A 14,683-nucleotide genomic window follows, 5' to 3' on the forward strand; every position below is an offset into this window, starting at 1 on the left:
ATCAAAGAAAACTGTCACATTAAGTCTAATAGAGACAGTTTTAAAAATAGTGACAAAACCAAAAGATAGAAATAAAAGCAGCTTAGAAATGGAAATTTATTCTACTTACAGCAATTAATGAGAGTTACCAACCATGCATTTTTTATTAAAGCTTACAGAGTATCACTTTTTAAAGTGTGCATTGCAACATGGCAGCATTACTTTCTGTACAACTCTGGGTAGAGCATTTTCCCTCTCATTGATTCCATTGCCTCAGGACATGAGTAAGGATCTTTACTAGAGAAACTCTTAAGTTCTATTTCAGTTTTAAAATGCTGTGATTTTAGGACCACAAAAGAACTTAATTCCCAGTTTTCTACGTTGAGTAACACTTTAGAGAATCATGAAAGATCTCCTGTCTATGGTTTTGTATTTATTTTCTGATTCCAAAATCTTGCTTGTTCTTCTTATCTGTCCTCCCCATTAAGTCTTCAAGTTTTTTCTCCACGTAATTCTCTAATGACTTTCGTATTGCCTTCATTTTCCTCTGATGAGTGACACAAACATGGAGTCTAGAGTAGAGAAACAAGATAATTCCAATTGCAGTATCAGTAGCCCAACCCTCTAAAACAATTATACAAATTGTATTTTTTCTTCCCTTTCTAGATAACTCTCCAAAGGTTTTCCTCATACTTCATTGTACCTCCTCCGTTTCCCCTATTTCTACTTTTATCCCCATCAGTCTTCCCTTCACTTCCTTCCTGTCAGTATCATATCCAAAAGTTTGAAGTGATTTCTTTCCCCTTCTTTCCATTGGAAGGAGGGGGAAGATTGGGCAGTCTCTTTGCTAAAGGAATGCTTAACCCAGTGTTTGGAGGGAGGAAAACTCACAGTAACAAAGCACTTCCCAATATTACAGCTTCTGTTATCAATATCAAAAATAGCCCAATTTCTCGATTCTCATGCTTCCTTGAATCCTCTTCTGGAGGGGGTAAAAAAAAAAAGTGAGTTGATTAGCCATAGAATATATATGGATAACCCATAGACACAGACAGCAGTGTGGTGCTGGCCAAAAGGAAGGGGGGTTGGAGGAGGGTGGAGGGGGTAGGCAAAGGAGGGTGGTAAATGGAGGTATCTGTAACAATGTATGCTGGGATGACCAGCAGCCCCATGAGCAGATTACTCCGACACAGTTTCATTGTGGGGAGAGGGCTAAGGGACCTCCAGGCTGAAGAAGCCAGGCAGCCTGGATTGCCTGCCTCCTTAGGCTTTTATTGGAATTTTTATCTTTAGATACAATCAGTAGGGTGAGTAATCTTGGGAGGACACATGTATTTACATCGTTCTCTAGGTAAGGGCATCCAGGGATTAAGCATAAGGATTCCAGTGAACACCTGGGGGTCTGCACATGCACAGACTTGTTTGGAAAGGTCAAGGAATAATTAGGGGCACTGCCTTTGACACTCCCCTAAGTCTCCCCTAAATCGGAATTCCAATAAACAGGGCAGGCGGCCTTCCACACACTTCCCTTTTATCAGAATGTCCTCCTTACAACTTTCCAACCAAGTCTCTTGTGCTCCCCAACAAATGTAAACAATAAAAATAAAATAAAGTGAGTTTTGGAGAAGAAAAATAGTAACTTGAGAACTTTATGCATAATAGAAGATTCTTTTTAACCTCAAACTGTTTGCTCTGTTCACCATTTCCATCACAGTTTTCTGATTCCTGTGATCTTTATTATTATTAGACCCTTAGTTTCTAGGAAAATTTTGTTTTTTCTGTGTTAGCTAATTTCTCAACCTTTAGTCCAGACATTGTATTTCTCAGTCCTTAAGTCGGTCCAGTGCCCGTAGTTCATGCTGATATAGAAATTTTGTTCAACATTTTGGCTTTTACTGTATTTGTAACATTAGCATGAACTGCATAGTAGGTGCTCAACAAATATTTGTTGAATAAATCAGTGAATGGCTCATTACCTTGATCACTGACCCCTCAAAATGCCATACCACAATCTGTGTTACCTCCACAATACTCTCCTTTGAAGCAGTGAGTGGTGATCTGATGACAGCTCCAACAATCCAGGATGGGACCTTCATTCAGGACTGAAGAGAAGTAAGACAATTAGAGGGGAGCATGGCATGGAGTTTCCTTAGCTCAGACATCTGTGAATTCCTTCTTCCCCTAGCAAACAAGTTTCTGATGGGTCAAACCTCCCATAATTCCAGTCAGATCTCAGGTGAAGAAGTAGGAAAACGATGCCTTAACTACACGGGTGCTATGGGTTGTAAACCATATTTTAGGAGGCCTCTGAGCCCCTCCAAACTCTGTGAGGGATCAGAGATTTCATAAGCTAGATTTTGTTGTCAGATATCATTGACATTCCTTCTTGGAACCACAACTCTGGGAACTGGGTTCTCGGTGGGACAAGTAGGAGAGATCAGATCATAGAGAGCAAAGGAGATGGGAAATGATGAGCTAACCTCAAGGCATCCCATGTACTATACTCACCGCAATCTTCAGAACAAGCTAAAAGAGAATCAGAAAGTTCCAATGAGCTTAGAATCAACTCGGAGTTCTTCATATTTATACCCAAGTAGTTTTTGTCTGCTTATCCATTCAGCTCCAGCCTCCCCCTAACCATTCTAAATCTCTCTCATGTGAAACTACATTTCTTCTCTCACCCTTCATTTCCTATTGCTCTCTCATAATGTCAGTGTTGTTAGGTAGACATATTTTATTACCAGCTTCAGAGAAGTGCTTTAATACTTCTTTCAGTTTGGATTCCAGGCTTTGGCGAACATCAAGAAGCTTGCCTTGAAGGATAAAGACACCTAAGAGCGGGTGGAAGGGACATCAGAAAATAAGAGTGGCCCTTCCCTTCAGGATTGAGTCCGGATAGTTTTGCCTTGTTGTCCCAAGGGAACTCTTCTCATATTTTCTTGGGCAACACAGTCTTTTAACAGTGAAACAGTACCTCACCTTTCCATGTTTTATTGCTCATTTTATAAAGTTCATTCTTCAGCCATGTTCTCAAATAGACAACCCTTTGGACAGCTAGAAAAGAAAGGCAAACATACATGTGGGGGAAGAATTATACCTGTGGAGGATATTAGATGGACCCAGGTGCTCTCTTCCCTGCCTCCCTTCTCCCTTTAACCCTCACACTCTTAGGGTCTCAAGCTTCCCTCACCCAACACCCGAAGCATCTTGTTCCTGTGGGAGACCTTGAAGCTTAAATTGGTCATCGCTTTAATCTGCCTGTCAAGCAGTTCAGTTCGGCCAGGGACTTCTGAGGGTACCAACTTTGCCAACAATGACTGAATATCCTTTATAAATCTGGGGTCACATTCCAAGCAGCCTTTGACTCCAAGGAAGGCTGCCAGGGGCAGAGGCAGGAGCAGGAACAGCCAAAGGTCTCCCATTTCCTCGCCACAACCGCTCTTGCCCCAACAGCAGGTTGTCCTGGCAACCAGTTCACCTAGTTCCCTTTCCGTCAAAAATCCAGGAATAACAGCCTTGTCCTGGAGAGTTTGACTCCACCCTTCCTTCCATTTTTCATCCCAATTGTAAGCAATTTCATTTCTCTCTGAATGTTCAGCTGTTTTCTGACTTTTATCCTTCATTCCTGAGAGAGGGAACTGCCAGCTGGGGAGCAGATACCTGAGTTCTGAGTGTAGAACATAAAGAAGGTCTTGAGCTCACACAGCAGAATTCCACGCAGGGAGATATATCAGAAAAAGGTTGTTATTATGTTCTCCTTTACTTGTGTCCTTAGTAAATTCCCACATCCCTCCTGACCATTGTGGTAGTGTCTCTAGGAAGAGATACATGTAACCTCAGAGACTGGTTAACCAAAACTCTGCTTCTGTAGAGGAGGCAAGAAAAGCCAGAATGTTGAGTTCCCTGGGGTCCCAATCCCTGATGGTAACAGTATCATTGAAAACTAGCAGTAGGTATCTGTATACAATTTATATCATTAATAACAATAACTTTGAAATAAATGATAATTTTTTGCAAATTTGGTCTAGGCTATCTTTGTAGGATGATTTTTCCTTCCATACTCAATAACCTTTTTACATAATTCTTCATATATATATGTGAGGAAGTGAGAGGGAGATGGAGACATCAGTGATGAGGGAGAATCATTGATCATCTGGTTCCTGCATGTTTCCTGCATGCTTCCTGCTGGGGATCAAGCCTTAAACCCTAAAACCAGCACATGCACCCTGACTGTGAATCAGACCATGAGCTCCTGGTTCATAAGTAGAAACTCAACCACTGAGCCACACCGGCTGGGCATATAATTCTTCTTATAAAGAGTCTGGAGCAAGAAGACTAGAGTAACAGTGGAGGGATATATGATGAGTAAAAATCCAGTAACCTTTAGGCTACTTTAGCAGGCTCATCTTGAAAGTATTGATGAAGCGTGTGACATATAAGAAAATAACCACAGTTGTCATGGGCTGACCTTTTAGGCTACCTACATGGAAAGTGGCCAAATAAACATGTGTTTCCTTCGGTTTAAGGCTCTTTAAATAAGAATGTTCTCTGTTATTTGAAGAAATTAAGGCTGCTTTGCAGACATTTTAGAGCATTAGTTACCTCTTTCTAATGTACAGGGTGTCCCCCAAAAATGTACACACACTTTAAATGATTATTAATTCCAATGGATTATATATGAAAAAAAGAAACATCAATAGAGATATCAAAAATGTATGCGTAGTCATCTGGGGAGACGAGACATCCTATATTGCTTATATGGCTATGAATTCCAAGAAACTAGGAAACCCTCCTAAAACTAGGAAATACTAAAAGGTTAGTGGTGGAATTTATATCTAAGGTATGGGAGTCATGGAAGGGAAGGTTGTGAGGTAAGTTAAAAAAAAAAAACAAACTACCACTAATGCTGTGCCTACCATGTGCCAGATATGTGTTATGTACTTCAAATAGATTATTGCAAGTCCTCATGGCATAGCAATACTTGGAGAGATTATCTCCATTTTACAGATAAATACTGACACTTTCAGGTGTGAAAGTCTCAGTATCTTATCCTATTTGCCAAATAATTTAGTAGTTATGAAATCAGGATTCAAGCTCATGTCTGACTCTATATACTTCAACCATTGACTCAAAATTTTCTCGGATAATATAGAAAATGATCTCTTGGAATTTGATATATCAGAATTTTTTGGGGGGTCAATTAAAATTATTTGATGCTCTGAACTTGGCACCTCTCTGCTCTGATTTTATTTTCTTTAGGCTAGATGATCTCATCTTTAGATGATACCCCACAGGATTTTCACATGCTGTGGTCTAAATGCACATGATAAGGGGATTAAATTAACTCTGGAGACCAAAGTTGAAGACTAAGGGGGCTCAGAAATTTGGCAGGCAGGTATAAGGAAAAACTGTTCTTGTAGAGAAATATACATTATAGATGAGATATTTCCTAGTCAACACTATGTACCTTTCCTTTTGGATAGAACAGCTTAAAGAGAATGCTAGTGTGGAAGGCTAACACCCAAATCTTGGTTTGGGTTTGACTACCATGGAGGGATATGATTTATAGTCAATGTGAATCTGTAGAGTAGCTTAAAATGGTACAATAGCTACATAGTAGAACAGGCATTCATAATATTATTCCAGATATATATTTACTCGTTTGTGGTTCTTACACAGATAAGATATTCATGGGCAGTGTTGTATATGTTTTTGTTTTACAAAACAACTAGATAGTCCTAACAATTAAGGTCCCCTTTATAAGATCTAGAATCACTTGTTTGTAGTGTTTGGCCTTTGTTATAGATCGTATAACATAGCAATTTTCAACCGTGTGCAGCAAGAATTTTTAAAACATGCAATACCTGACTGTTTAGTCAGGAGCACTGACCACTTTTCCCTTAGATTATCATATAAAGAAATGACAACAGGTGGCCTGCCCGTGTGGCTCAGTTGGTTGAGCATTGTTCTGTGCACTGAAAGGTCACTGGGTTCGATTCCCAGTCAGGGCACATGTCCAAGTTGTGGGTTTGGTCCCTGGTCGGGTACATACTGATTGATGTTTCTCTCTCTCATAGATGTTTCCCTCTCTCATTGGTATTTCTCTAGCTTCCTCTCTCTAAAAAAAAGATCAGTAAAAACATATTTTTTAAAAAGACAACAGCCAACACAACAATAGCTATCTATTGTGAATGAATAAAAAAATCTATTTTTTAGTGAAATTGGCAAAAGATATTATATAATTTATGGTGTGTCATAGAATTTTAGTAATTAGCTTATGTGTGCCATGAGGTGAAAAAGTTTGAAAATTGCTGGTATAATGCATTGAGATTTAATATCTGAAGCACAGCCAGACTCATCAAGAAAAACAAAACAGAACAGACAAAAATAAATAAAATCACAAATGAAAGAGAAGTAATAACTGAATCCATAGAAATACAAGGGATTGTAACAAAATATTACAAAAAATGATATATCAACAAATTGGGCAATCTGGATGAAATGGCTAAATTCCTAGAAACATACAAATCAGGAAGAATCAGAACAACTGACTAGACTGAATACAACTAATGGAATTGAAGCAGTAATGAAAAAATTCCCAACAAACAAAAACTCTGGACCAGGTAGCTCCACAGGTGAATTTTACCAAACATTCAAGGGAGAACTAAAATGTATCCTTCCTAAATTATTCCACAATAGTCAAGAGCAGGGAAGACTCCTAAGCTCATTTGATGAGACCAGTCTTATCCTAATTCCAAAACCAGGTAGGGACACTACAATGAAAGAAAATTACAGGCAAATATCCCTTATGAACATAGAGGCTAAAATCCTCCACAACTGGAGGATTAGCAAATAGAAGGTACTCCCTGGTCAATGAAGTTCCCATGTGGTGTGGCAGGACCAATACGCTCCCACTGGCTGCTAGGTGAGATGTGCCCGTGAAGTCAGTCTGACTGGGAAACTAGCCAGTGTGTATCATCAGAACTTTAGGTAAAGGGTCCCTGTCTGAATGCTGGATAGAAAACCTCCAGGCCAGGAAAGGAAGCATCCGCAGGCAGCCCCACTACCTTGAAGGGGCCCAACTGTCAAGAAAGGCCACCACACACTGAGGAAATAGAGAACAGCCCCAGAGTCCTAAACATGCAGAATCACCCAGCCAGCAACACCAGAAGAGTCAGAGATGGGTGGAACCAATCTCACCTGAGAAGGTACCAACACATTGTCAAAGAATAAAACAAATATCCTCACAATTAAAAAAAAAAATGTTGTCATGCAAGGGAACACACATCAGTGAAGAAATTCAGTGCATTGTTCACTCAGGAGGAAAAGGCTGGGGTTTTAAATACTAGAAAGTGTTCGTGGTGGTTATGCTGTACTTACTACCATTTAGCATGCGGAATAAGATAGATTGAGTCCATTGTCGGACTCCTGGTTAGTTAAAACAAGCCTGATTTTTCAGTGACTAGGAAGGTATTTTGATTGGGCCCAAGGGAGGTCGGGCATCCCAGAGTTACTCAAGGTTCATAGTCCCTTCTCATGAGGTTAGCACCAGTGAAGTGAAATAGCACTTTCCTATCTCCTGGGCAAATAAGGGGAAAAATGTTCCTCCACATGCTATACATCCTTTGGCCGCTAGGAGTTAGCATAGCCTCCCCAACCACCACTCCATTTTTATATCACATTTTGGAAAGAATCAGGAAAGGGGGAGGAAATGGGAAATAATTATTCTTCCAAAGGAAAGTGTTTAAATTATTGGGTGTGATGGAGCTTATCATATTGTTCTGATATTTCTTTGTTTTCTTCCCTGAAAGGTGAGAAGTGAGGTGTCCAGAGAAAGCTTAGATTAATTATAGAATATGAAGAAGTTATGTCTCCTTTGTGTATCTGAGAATCCTATATAATAAAAAGCTAATATGCTAAGTGTCTGGTCATCTGGTCATCCGTTCAACCAATCAAAGTGTAATATGCTAATGATATGCTAAGGCCACTCAACTGCTCCCTATGATGTGCACTGACGACCAGAGGACAGACAGTCGACCGGTGGACCAGTCGACCAGTCGCTATGATGTGAACTGACCACCAAGGGGCAGACGCTCCGACTGATAGGTTAGCTTGCTGATAGGTTAGTCCCATCTGATTGGGACTGAGCAAGACAGGCTGGACACTCCCTGGAGCCCTCCCATGGTCCCTCCCCGGCTGGCCAACCTCCTGCATCCCTCCCTGGCACCGATCATACACCAGTGGGGTCCCTCAGCCTGGCCTGCGCCCTCTCGAAATCCAGGACCCCTTGGGCCCGATCCCTCAAGCCAGGCCGAGGGACCCCACTGGACCCCACTGGTGCATGAATTTGTGCACCGGGCCTCTAGTAGTGTTAATAAATGTGTGACCTTGCAACATTGACACCATGATATTTAGTTCTCAAGACAAGCCTGCATTACTATTTCTTTTTTATAACATACAAGCCTGATGTTCAGAGACAATAAGAAATGTGTTGAAGGTCACACACCTAGTAACACACCTACTTTGGGGTTATAACGCGAATTTGTCTGCTTTCCAAATCCATGTGTCTCCAAATACAAAGATTTTTTTTTTTTAGTGGAGTTCTTCCAAGGTATAATCATCATTGCCTCAAATTAGCAAAAATAGGGACCCTCAAGGAAATGATTTTTCAGAGAAAAGAAAAATGATTTGTTATTTCTCATTTAAATAAATGGAGATAAATGGAGTCTGTTTTAAATAAAAATTAAATAAAGTTAAAATAAAGGGAGTCTATAATCCCAAACATATTCTAACATTTCTCCATTCACCCAATTTTTTCCTCCTCACCAATTACTTGTATCGAAGATTTGAAAAATATGTATGTTTTGCTGTATCTTGTTTGCCTACCAGTTGAAGTTCTTAATTTTCTTTAATATTGTCTATAAAAAGACATCCATGTTCATCTGAATTACCTTCAATTAATACCAGGCAATAGTGGTATTGTTTTTGTCTACATTCAAGTGAAGTTAAAATACAGTAATAAAAATAACTATCTATATATATAAAGAAGTAACATGCAAATGAGGTCAGGACTCTGTAAGGGTCATGACCAGCTCAGGAGGAGGGGCTGGGCATGGCCCTGAGCCTGAGAAAACAATACGCAGGCACCACCCTGAGCCTGAGAGATCAACACAGAGAGGCGCCACACACACACACACACACACACGGGGTGCCTGCTCTGAGCTTATGCAGCATGGCTGGTGGCAGGCCCCCAGTGGACAGACACACACACACACACACACACACACACACACACACACACGCGCGCGCGGAGTGCCTGCTCTGAGCCTCCGCGGCCAGACTGAGAACATCCCCTGAGGGCTCCTGGACTGTGAGAGGGGGCAGGCTGGGCTGAGGGACCCAACCCCCGCTGCATGAATTTCGTGCACTGGGCCTCTAGTAAGAACATAATAGACAAAAATAAGAAGTAATATCATTGAACACAGAGTCTGTGTCAAACAGTGCTGTTTATTTTTTACATGTATGATTTTATAATCCTCATGCTAGGTGTTTGGTGCTATCATTCCCATTAGAGATTGGAGAATTGAAACTGCATAGTGCAGTATTTTGCTCTGGATCACAGAGCACTCAAGTGGTAGAGCTGGAATTCTTAACTCTGTTTTGACTGATTCCCTACGTATATTTTTTAACTACTAAGCCCTCTCATCTTTTATTTGTGTCCCCTCCCTATCTTCTACCCCCCAAAAAACCCCAGAATCAAAGCCCTGACTCCATGCCTAATGAATTGTCCTATTTTTGAAAAACTAACACTTTTAGTGGGTTAGGCATTGTGGCCTAATACATAGCACTATATTCAGTTCTAATTCTGGTCCCTGTAGGAACAGATTTCTCTTCAAAGTATAAAGACAAGGTAGAAACTTGTAGTTGAGTTTGAACTTAATGATCACTACCCTTTAAAAGCATATCTTACCATTGATAATTCCTTTGCATTATACTACCTTTTATTAATGTAAGTTTTTACATTTGGACCTTTCTCTGTTTGCAGAGTTCTACCTGTCATGTTGAAATGACTGAGTTTCCTCTTGATTTTTTTTTCTAATATGCTAGTAAATATTTTTTGCTGAAATACCTCTTTTCAGCACTACAGCTGTATTATGTTATCGATCAACCCACTGGCAATTTAAATAAATTCTGTTATATCTTGGAGGGTCTTCTGGAAAAGGCCCTCAACAAAATTCACCATCTTCCTATTTACCACCTAACGACAGGAGGAAACTGGAAGAGTCTTCTGTGAGGCAGGGAGGTTTCCAGTCAGTGGAGGAAAGACGGTGGAATGGGTTATTGACTTGAACTATTGGAATAAGCTGCTAAAGGTGTGGACTCTCCATTCCTGGAGATAAGTGGTCACCTGCCAGTGTTGGGCAGTCTTGCCTAGGAGTTTGGGCTTAATCGAATGGGGTTCATCCAGCTTGACACAGCGGCTATGATGTAGAGAGAGTGATGACTTGAAAAGCATGTTTCATATTAATTTTCCCTTAAATTTCCTGCAGGTCTAACAACAGATCTGTTTATTTTTTAAAGAATGGAAATTGTGGTATTATACACACTAGGCGAGAAAAGAGTGTTTCTAGTTTCATATTCAACAAATTATTGCCATTTTAGCATAAATATATTCACCAAGATGGATTCTAGGACCCACTCCAAATCGGTTTTTGGAGTGGCAAGAGGAAATTTAGGAGATAAATACAAAATGTTTTTCAATTGCAGCTATTTGAGAATTTTACCATTTTCATTTTCTTCCTCTGTTGCCTTAAGAAAAGACCTTTACAAAGTGTGCATTGACCACTTCTCACTTACGCCAGGGTCTAGCTCTGTCTGAAGGGCATGTGTGATAAATTGGTCATCTATCATCTCATTTGCAGTCTGAGGTTTATGAGCTCCCGTAAAACAATTACCATATATACACCTTACAATAAATGGGCAAACAAAGTGGTTGCAAACAATATGGAAAAGTCAATAATTAATTTTAGATTTCCAAACGTAGCAGGGACACTGGAGCTTTCTCTTCTTTTCAGAAGAAATGGTTCCTTTGTTAGGAATATGCAAGCATGTTAATTCATTACTGTGCGGTTTCTCTTTTTCCAGAGCTTGTCGAAGGCCTAATTTATGTGCAAGACTGAAAGCTGTTTAAACGGATAATATGCCTCCTTCATGAGAAATACCACCCCTTTATGCTCCATTAAATTCAGACGTTGACTCTATAAGCTACGTACCAATTATTTCTTTCCAGAAACAGCAGCATAGTTTTTCCCACAAAGGACAACAGATTACTGCAGGCTGCTATTAATCTCCACACAGTCCACAAAATACACAGGATGCTAGGAAGAAAACAATTGAGTAGCTATTTTAACATTTGCAAAAATGCTACATTGAGAGGAAATAAAAAGAAGATGCCTGTCTTCTTGCTACTTCTAAATTATTTCAAGTCTCTCAAAAGACAGAAAAGGCCTTAAAGTAATCAGTAGTGACTGCTGATGTTGAAGCCGTGCCTTTGATGAACATGGATGCTTGACCTCTGGTTCCTCATCCTGTATGGCTGGCCACGGTGCAGTCCTACTCCAGGCTCCAGTGTTGGATGGCACGGTGAGTTAAATGCTTATCAACATCCTAAAATGGGTTATAATAATTATTATTATTTTACTATGGAAGCAATCCAAGTGCCCATCAATAGATGAGTGGTATATGATAATAGGCCAACTCTCATAGCAAAACCCAGAAAAATATACTAGTACCTTAGTATAACCTGTCATAGATATATATATATATATATATATATAATTATTATATATTATATAATAATATTAAATATGTTATATATTATATTATAATATATTAAATAATATATGTAGTTACAAAACTATTAATATCTACTGGTCCATGTATCAAAATCCAAAGAGTATTTCAATAACAAGAAGCCAGTAGCCATTTGTGTAAAAATTTTGACTTTTCTCATTCATTCAGTCCAAAATAGTTGAGTTCCTACTATTTAACTATCATTCAACAGAAATGCCTCTTCTTTCATAGAGCTGATATTTTAATCTAAATTTTTTTATATGCTGTGGTGTCATTGTTTCCTTCCCCCTCCCTCCTGCCTTCTTTCCCTTCTTTCTTGAATCTATCTTTTAAAATTAGCAGTTTCCTTGTTTCTGAATTGGAATTTCATTTCATTCTGTCCAAATGGAGAAATTGAATGGCCTGGGCCACAGATCAGGGAGATAGCCTTGGACTAGCTTAAGCCAATTAATTTATTTTATTCCCCCAGTAATTCCATCAAATATGGTTATGTAAAGCAATCAGAGTTCACGAGATACTGGCAAACAGTAGTGGGATGTTTTGGGGAAAAAAACACACAAACATTTCCTGCTCCTTCCTCAGGAGCTACCAGGAGAAACTGATTGTCCCTCAAGACTTTATGATGTGAAAACATGAACACTGAGCTGCAACTAACAGAGGTGAGTTGGAGCTGGCCCTTAACTGCCTTATGAGAGTGAGAGCTGTACAACCCACTTTGCATTCAGTGACATCACATTGGTAGTTTGAAATGGCCATGTTGGGAGTATTTATATCATAGAAATGATAAATTCTACAAATATAGGGTCTCTCTCTCTCTCTCTCTCTTTCTCTCTCTCTCTCTCTCGCTGCTGAGAGTCCATAGTATGGAGACAGCATGAGGCCATTGGGACCATGAAGAGATGAGAGAAACTGGGTCTTCGTGACAAAATTTAACTATTAAATTAAGTTTTTCTGGAAACCTGCTCTCCTCCTGGAATTTTTAGTTATGTGAACATATAACATCCTCATAAATAACAAAGAAAAGTTTCATAGTCAGTGTACATTTTTTGAAGGTAGAACATTCTAAATTAGTATTCATTAAAGTGTATTTTTAGATGCTAACTGTAAAAGGGAATATGCTTATGTACTGGGTATCCAGAGAGGGATTGACTAAGTTGAATATGTTACTCCTCAGGGTACATCCGATGGGCTCAGAGGTTGATAATTTGGGAAAGACAGTTTAATTGTTGAAGACCTTGTTGCCTACAGAGGTAAAGGTTAAGTAATTACCCAAATGTGGCATTGACCTAAGCACTGAATCCAGTGATCAGATCTACTCCAGTAAAATTTGCAAAGCCCCATCTGTGATTCTATACTAGTTACTAGATGCCTAGGTAGTGAGCTTAAGAGCTGAGATGGAAGGAAAGAAAATTCCAAAGTAACAGGAAGCAGTGGAGTCACTTGAGTTTACAGAGGCTAAAGTAAAATATTTAGTGAGTCTTAACAGTGAACAAACTTCTGCATTTCACTAATTTATTAAAAGTCAAAAGTAAACTAAAACTATGATTAACCAATAAATTATTAATAAGGAAACATTGGTTCACTTTCTAAAGCTAATTTTTGTACATAATGCTTTCTTGTGACTTTATTGACAATATTAGCAGGGAAGCTCGATCTTAAGTATTTAATGAAGTCCTGATGTGTGTCAGACACTTTTAGAAGTATTTTGCCATTTCACTTTCATGGCAACCTAATGGACAAATATCTGATATTCTCCATCTATTAAGTAAAGATATTGAACCTTCAAAAGGAAAAACTACTTGTCATAGCTCACGTGTCCTGTGAGGGCAAGAGTTTGGGTCCAATGCAATGTCTATACAGAGTTGAATTAGATCACATGGACTAAATGTCTTCATGTGTGTTTAATCTTTGCCCAACCAAAGGATAAATGGATTCAGGAGGGATGAAACTAAAGGGGAAAAGTATTTTCAGTTCTGTGTAGATTATGAAGATGAAACAGAGCAAACCACTGAGATGGTTGAACTAATTTTTGCACGTGTTTAAATTGAGTTATAAAATGACATTTGATGACAGTGCTTAACATGAATCTAAAACTTGTTTGTTGACTTGGATTGGTACTTGAAAAGTATTGGTAGGGTAGAGTAAAAGCCCAAATGTGGTAAGACTCACCTGATCTGTCTGATCCCTGGGTTCATGTTCTTTGCACTGTCCTAATATCATTTATAGAGTGAAGCAACATTATTAAAATATTTTATATACTCTTATGGTATTTAACACTTATTAATGATTTTTTAAGTTATGGAAATTAATTTTGTGTTAATCTACTTCAAGTAAATTACTCTGTCTTTCATATGGCCTAGGCCATGTGTTCATGGAATGGATGGTATGATCTGAGGTCATGAAAGAATGAAAGCGATGATCCATGTAGGTATTACTAAGATGTTTTGATCTAAAAGAATTAGTTCATCCTTCACAAAGTTTCTGAGCATGAAAAAATATAATTTGTACACTAGTTTTTCTTAAATACACTTATGGAAATATGTATTGTTTTTAATCTTGCTAATTAATACAATTCTGAGATTTTTAACACTGGGATCATTTTAAGGATAGGTTTTTCTTTTTTTTCATAAATAGAATGTTATCATATTAATAGGCTTTATAGCTTAAATATATTACTATAGTTAATTTATTCAGTGGACTGCATATTCGTTTACTTTCTATAATACAACAAGTGTTGAGGTAGGTTCTGGGTATATATAAGTGAGTGATGTAGACAAATCTCCCATCACAGTCTGTGAAAGGAAATGGATGATTAAAATTGATGTAAAGGCCCTAAAAGATAAAAACCTGG

The 14,683-nt window shown here is 38.8% G+C and overlaps 1 protein-coding gene across 1 annotated transcript; it reads right to left on the bottom strand.

Annotated features, from left to right (window-relative positions):
• Positions 1-412: 412 nt before the first annotated feature.
• On the bottom strand, positions 413-3,401 carry IZUMO3 (IZUMO family member 3). Its single transcript, XM_006093524.1, has 6 exons — positions 3,170-3,401; positions 2,959-3,033; positions 2,721-2,810; positions 2,001-2,081; positions 871-961; positions 413-551 (listed from the first exon to the last, which is right to left on the bottom strand). The coding sequence occupies exons 1-6, from the start codon at positions 3,399-3,401 to the stop codon at positions 413-415; spliced, it is 708 nt and encodes a 235-aa protein (XP_006093586.1).
• Between the last annotated feature and the right edge of the window lie 11,282 nt (positions 3,402-14,683).

This window comes from Myotis lucifugus, unplaced genomic scaffold (assembly GCF_000147115.1).
Source record: "Myotis lucifugus unplaced genomic scaffold, Myoluc2.0 scaffold_118, whole genome shotgun sequence".
Classification (NCBI taxonomy): Eukaryota; Metazoa; Chordata; class Mammalia; order Chiroptera; family Vespertilionidae; genus Myotis; species Myotis lucifugus.

Excerpts from the sequence above, each read along its gene's own strand:
- IZUMO3 (XM_006093524.1), bottom strand. The coding sequence starts at position 3,401 with ATGGGAGACCTTTGGCTGTTCCTGCTCCTGCCTCTGCCCCTGGCAGCC. Across the intron at positions 2,811-2,958 it reads GAGCAATAAAACATGGAAAG|GTGTCTTTATCCTTCAAGGC; the intron begins GTGAGGTACTGT and ends ACCCGCTCTTAG. Across the intron at positions 2,082-2,720 it reads AAAGCACTTCTCTGAAGCTG|TCCTGAATGAAGGTCCCATC; the intron begins GTAATAAAATAT and ends ACTTCTCTTCAG.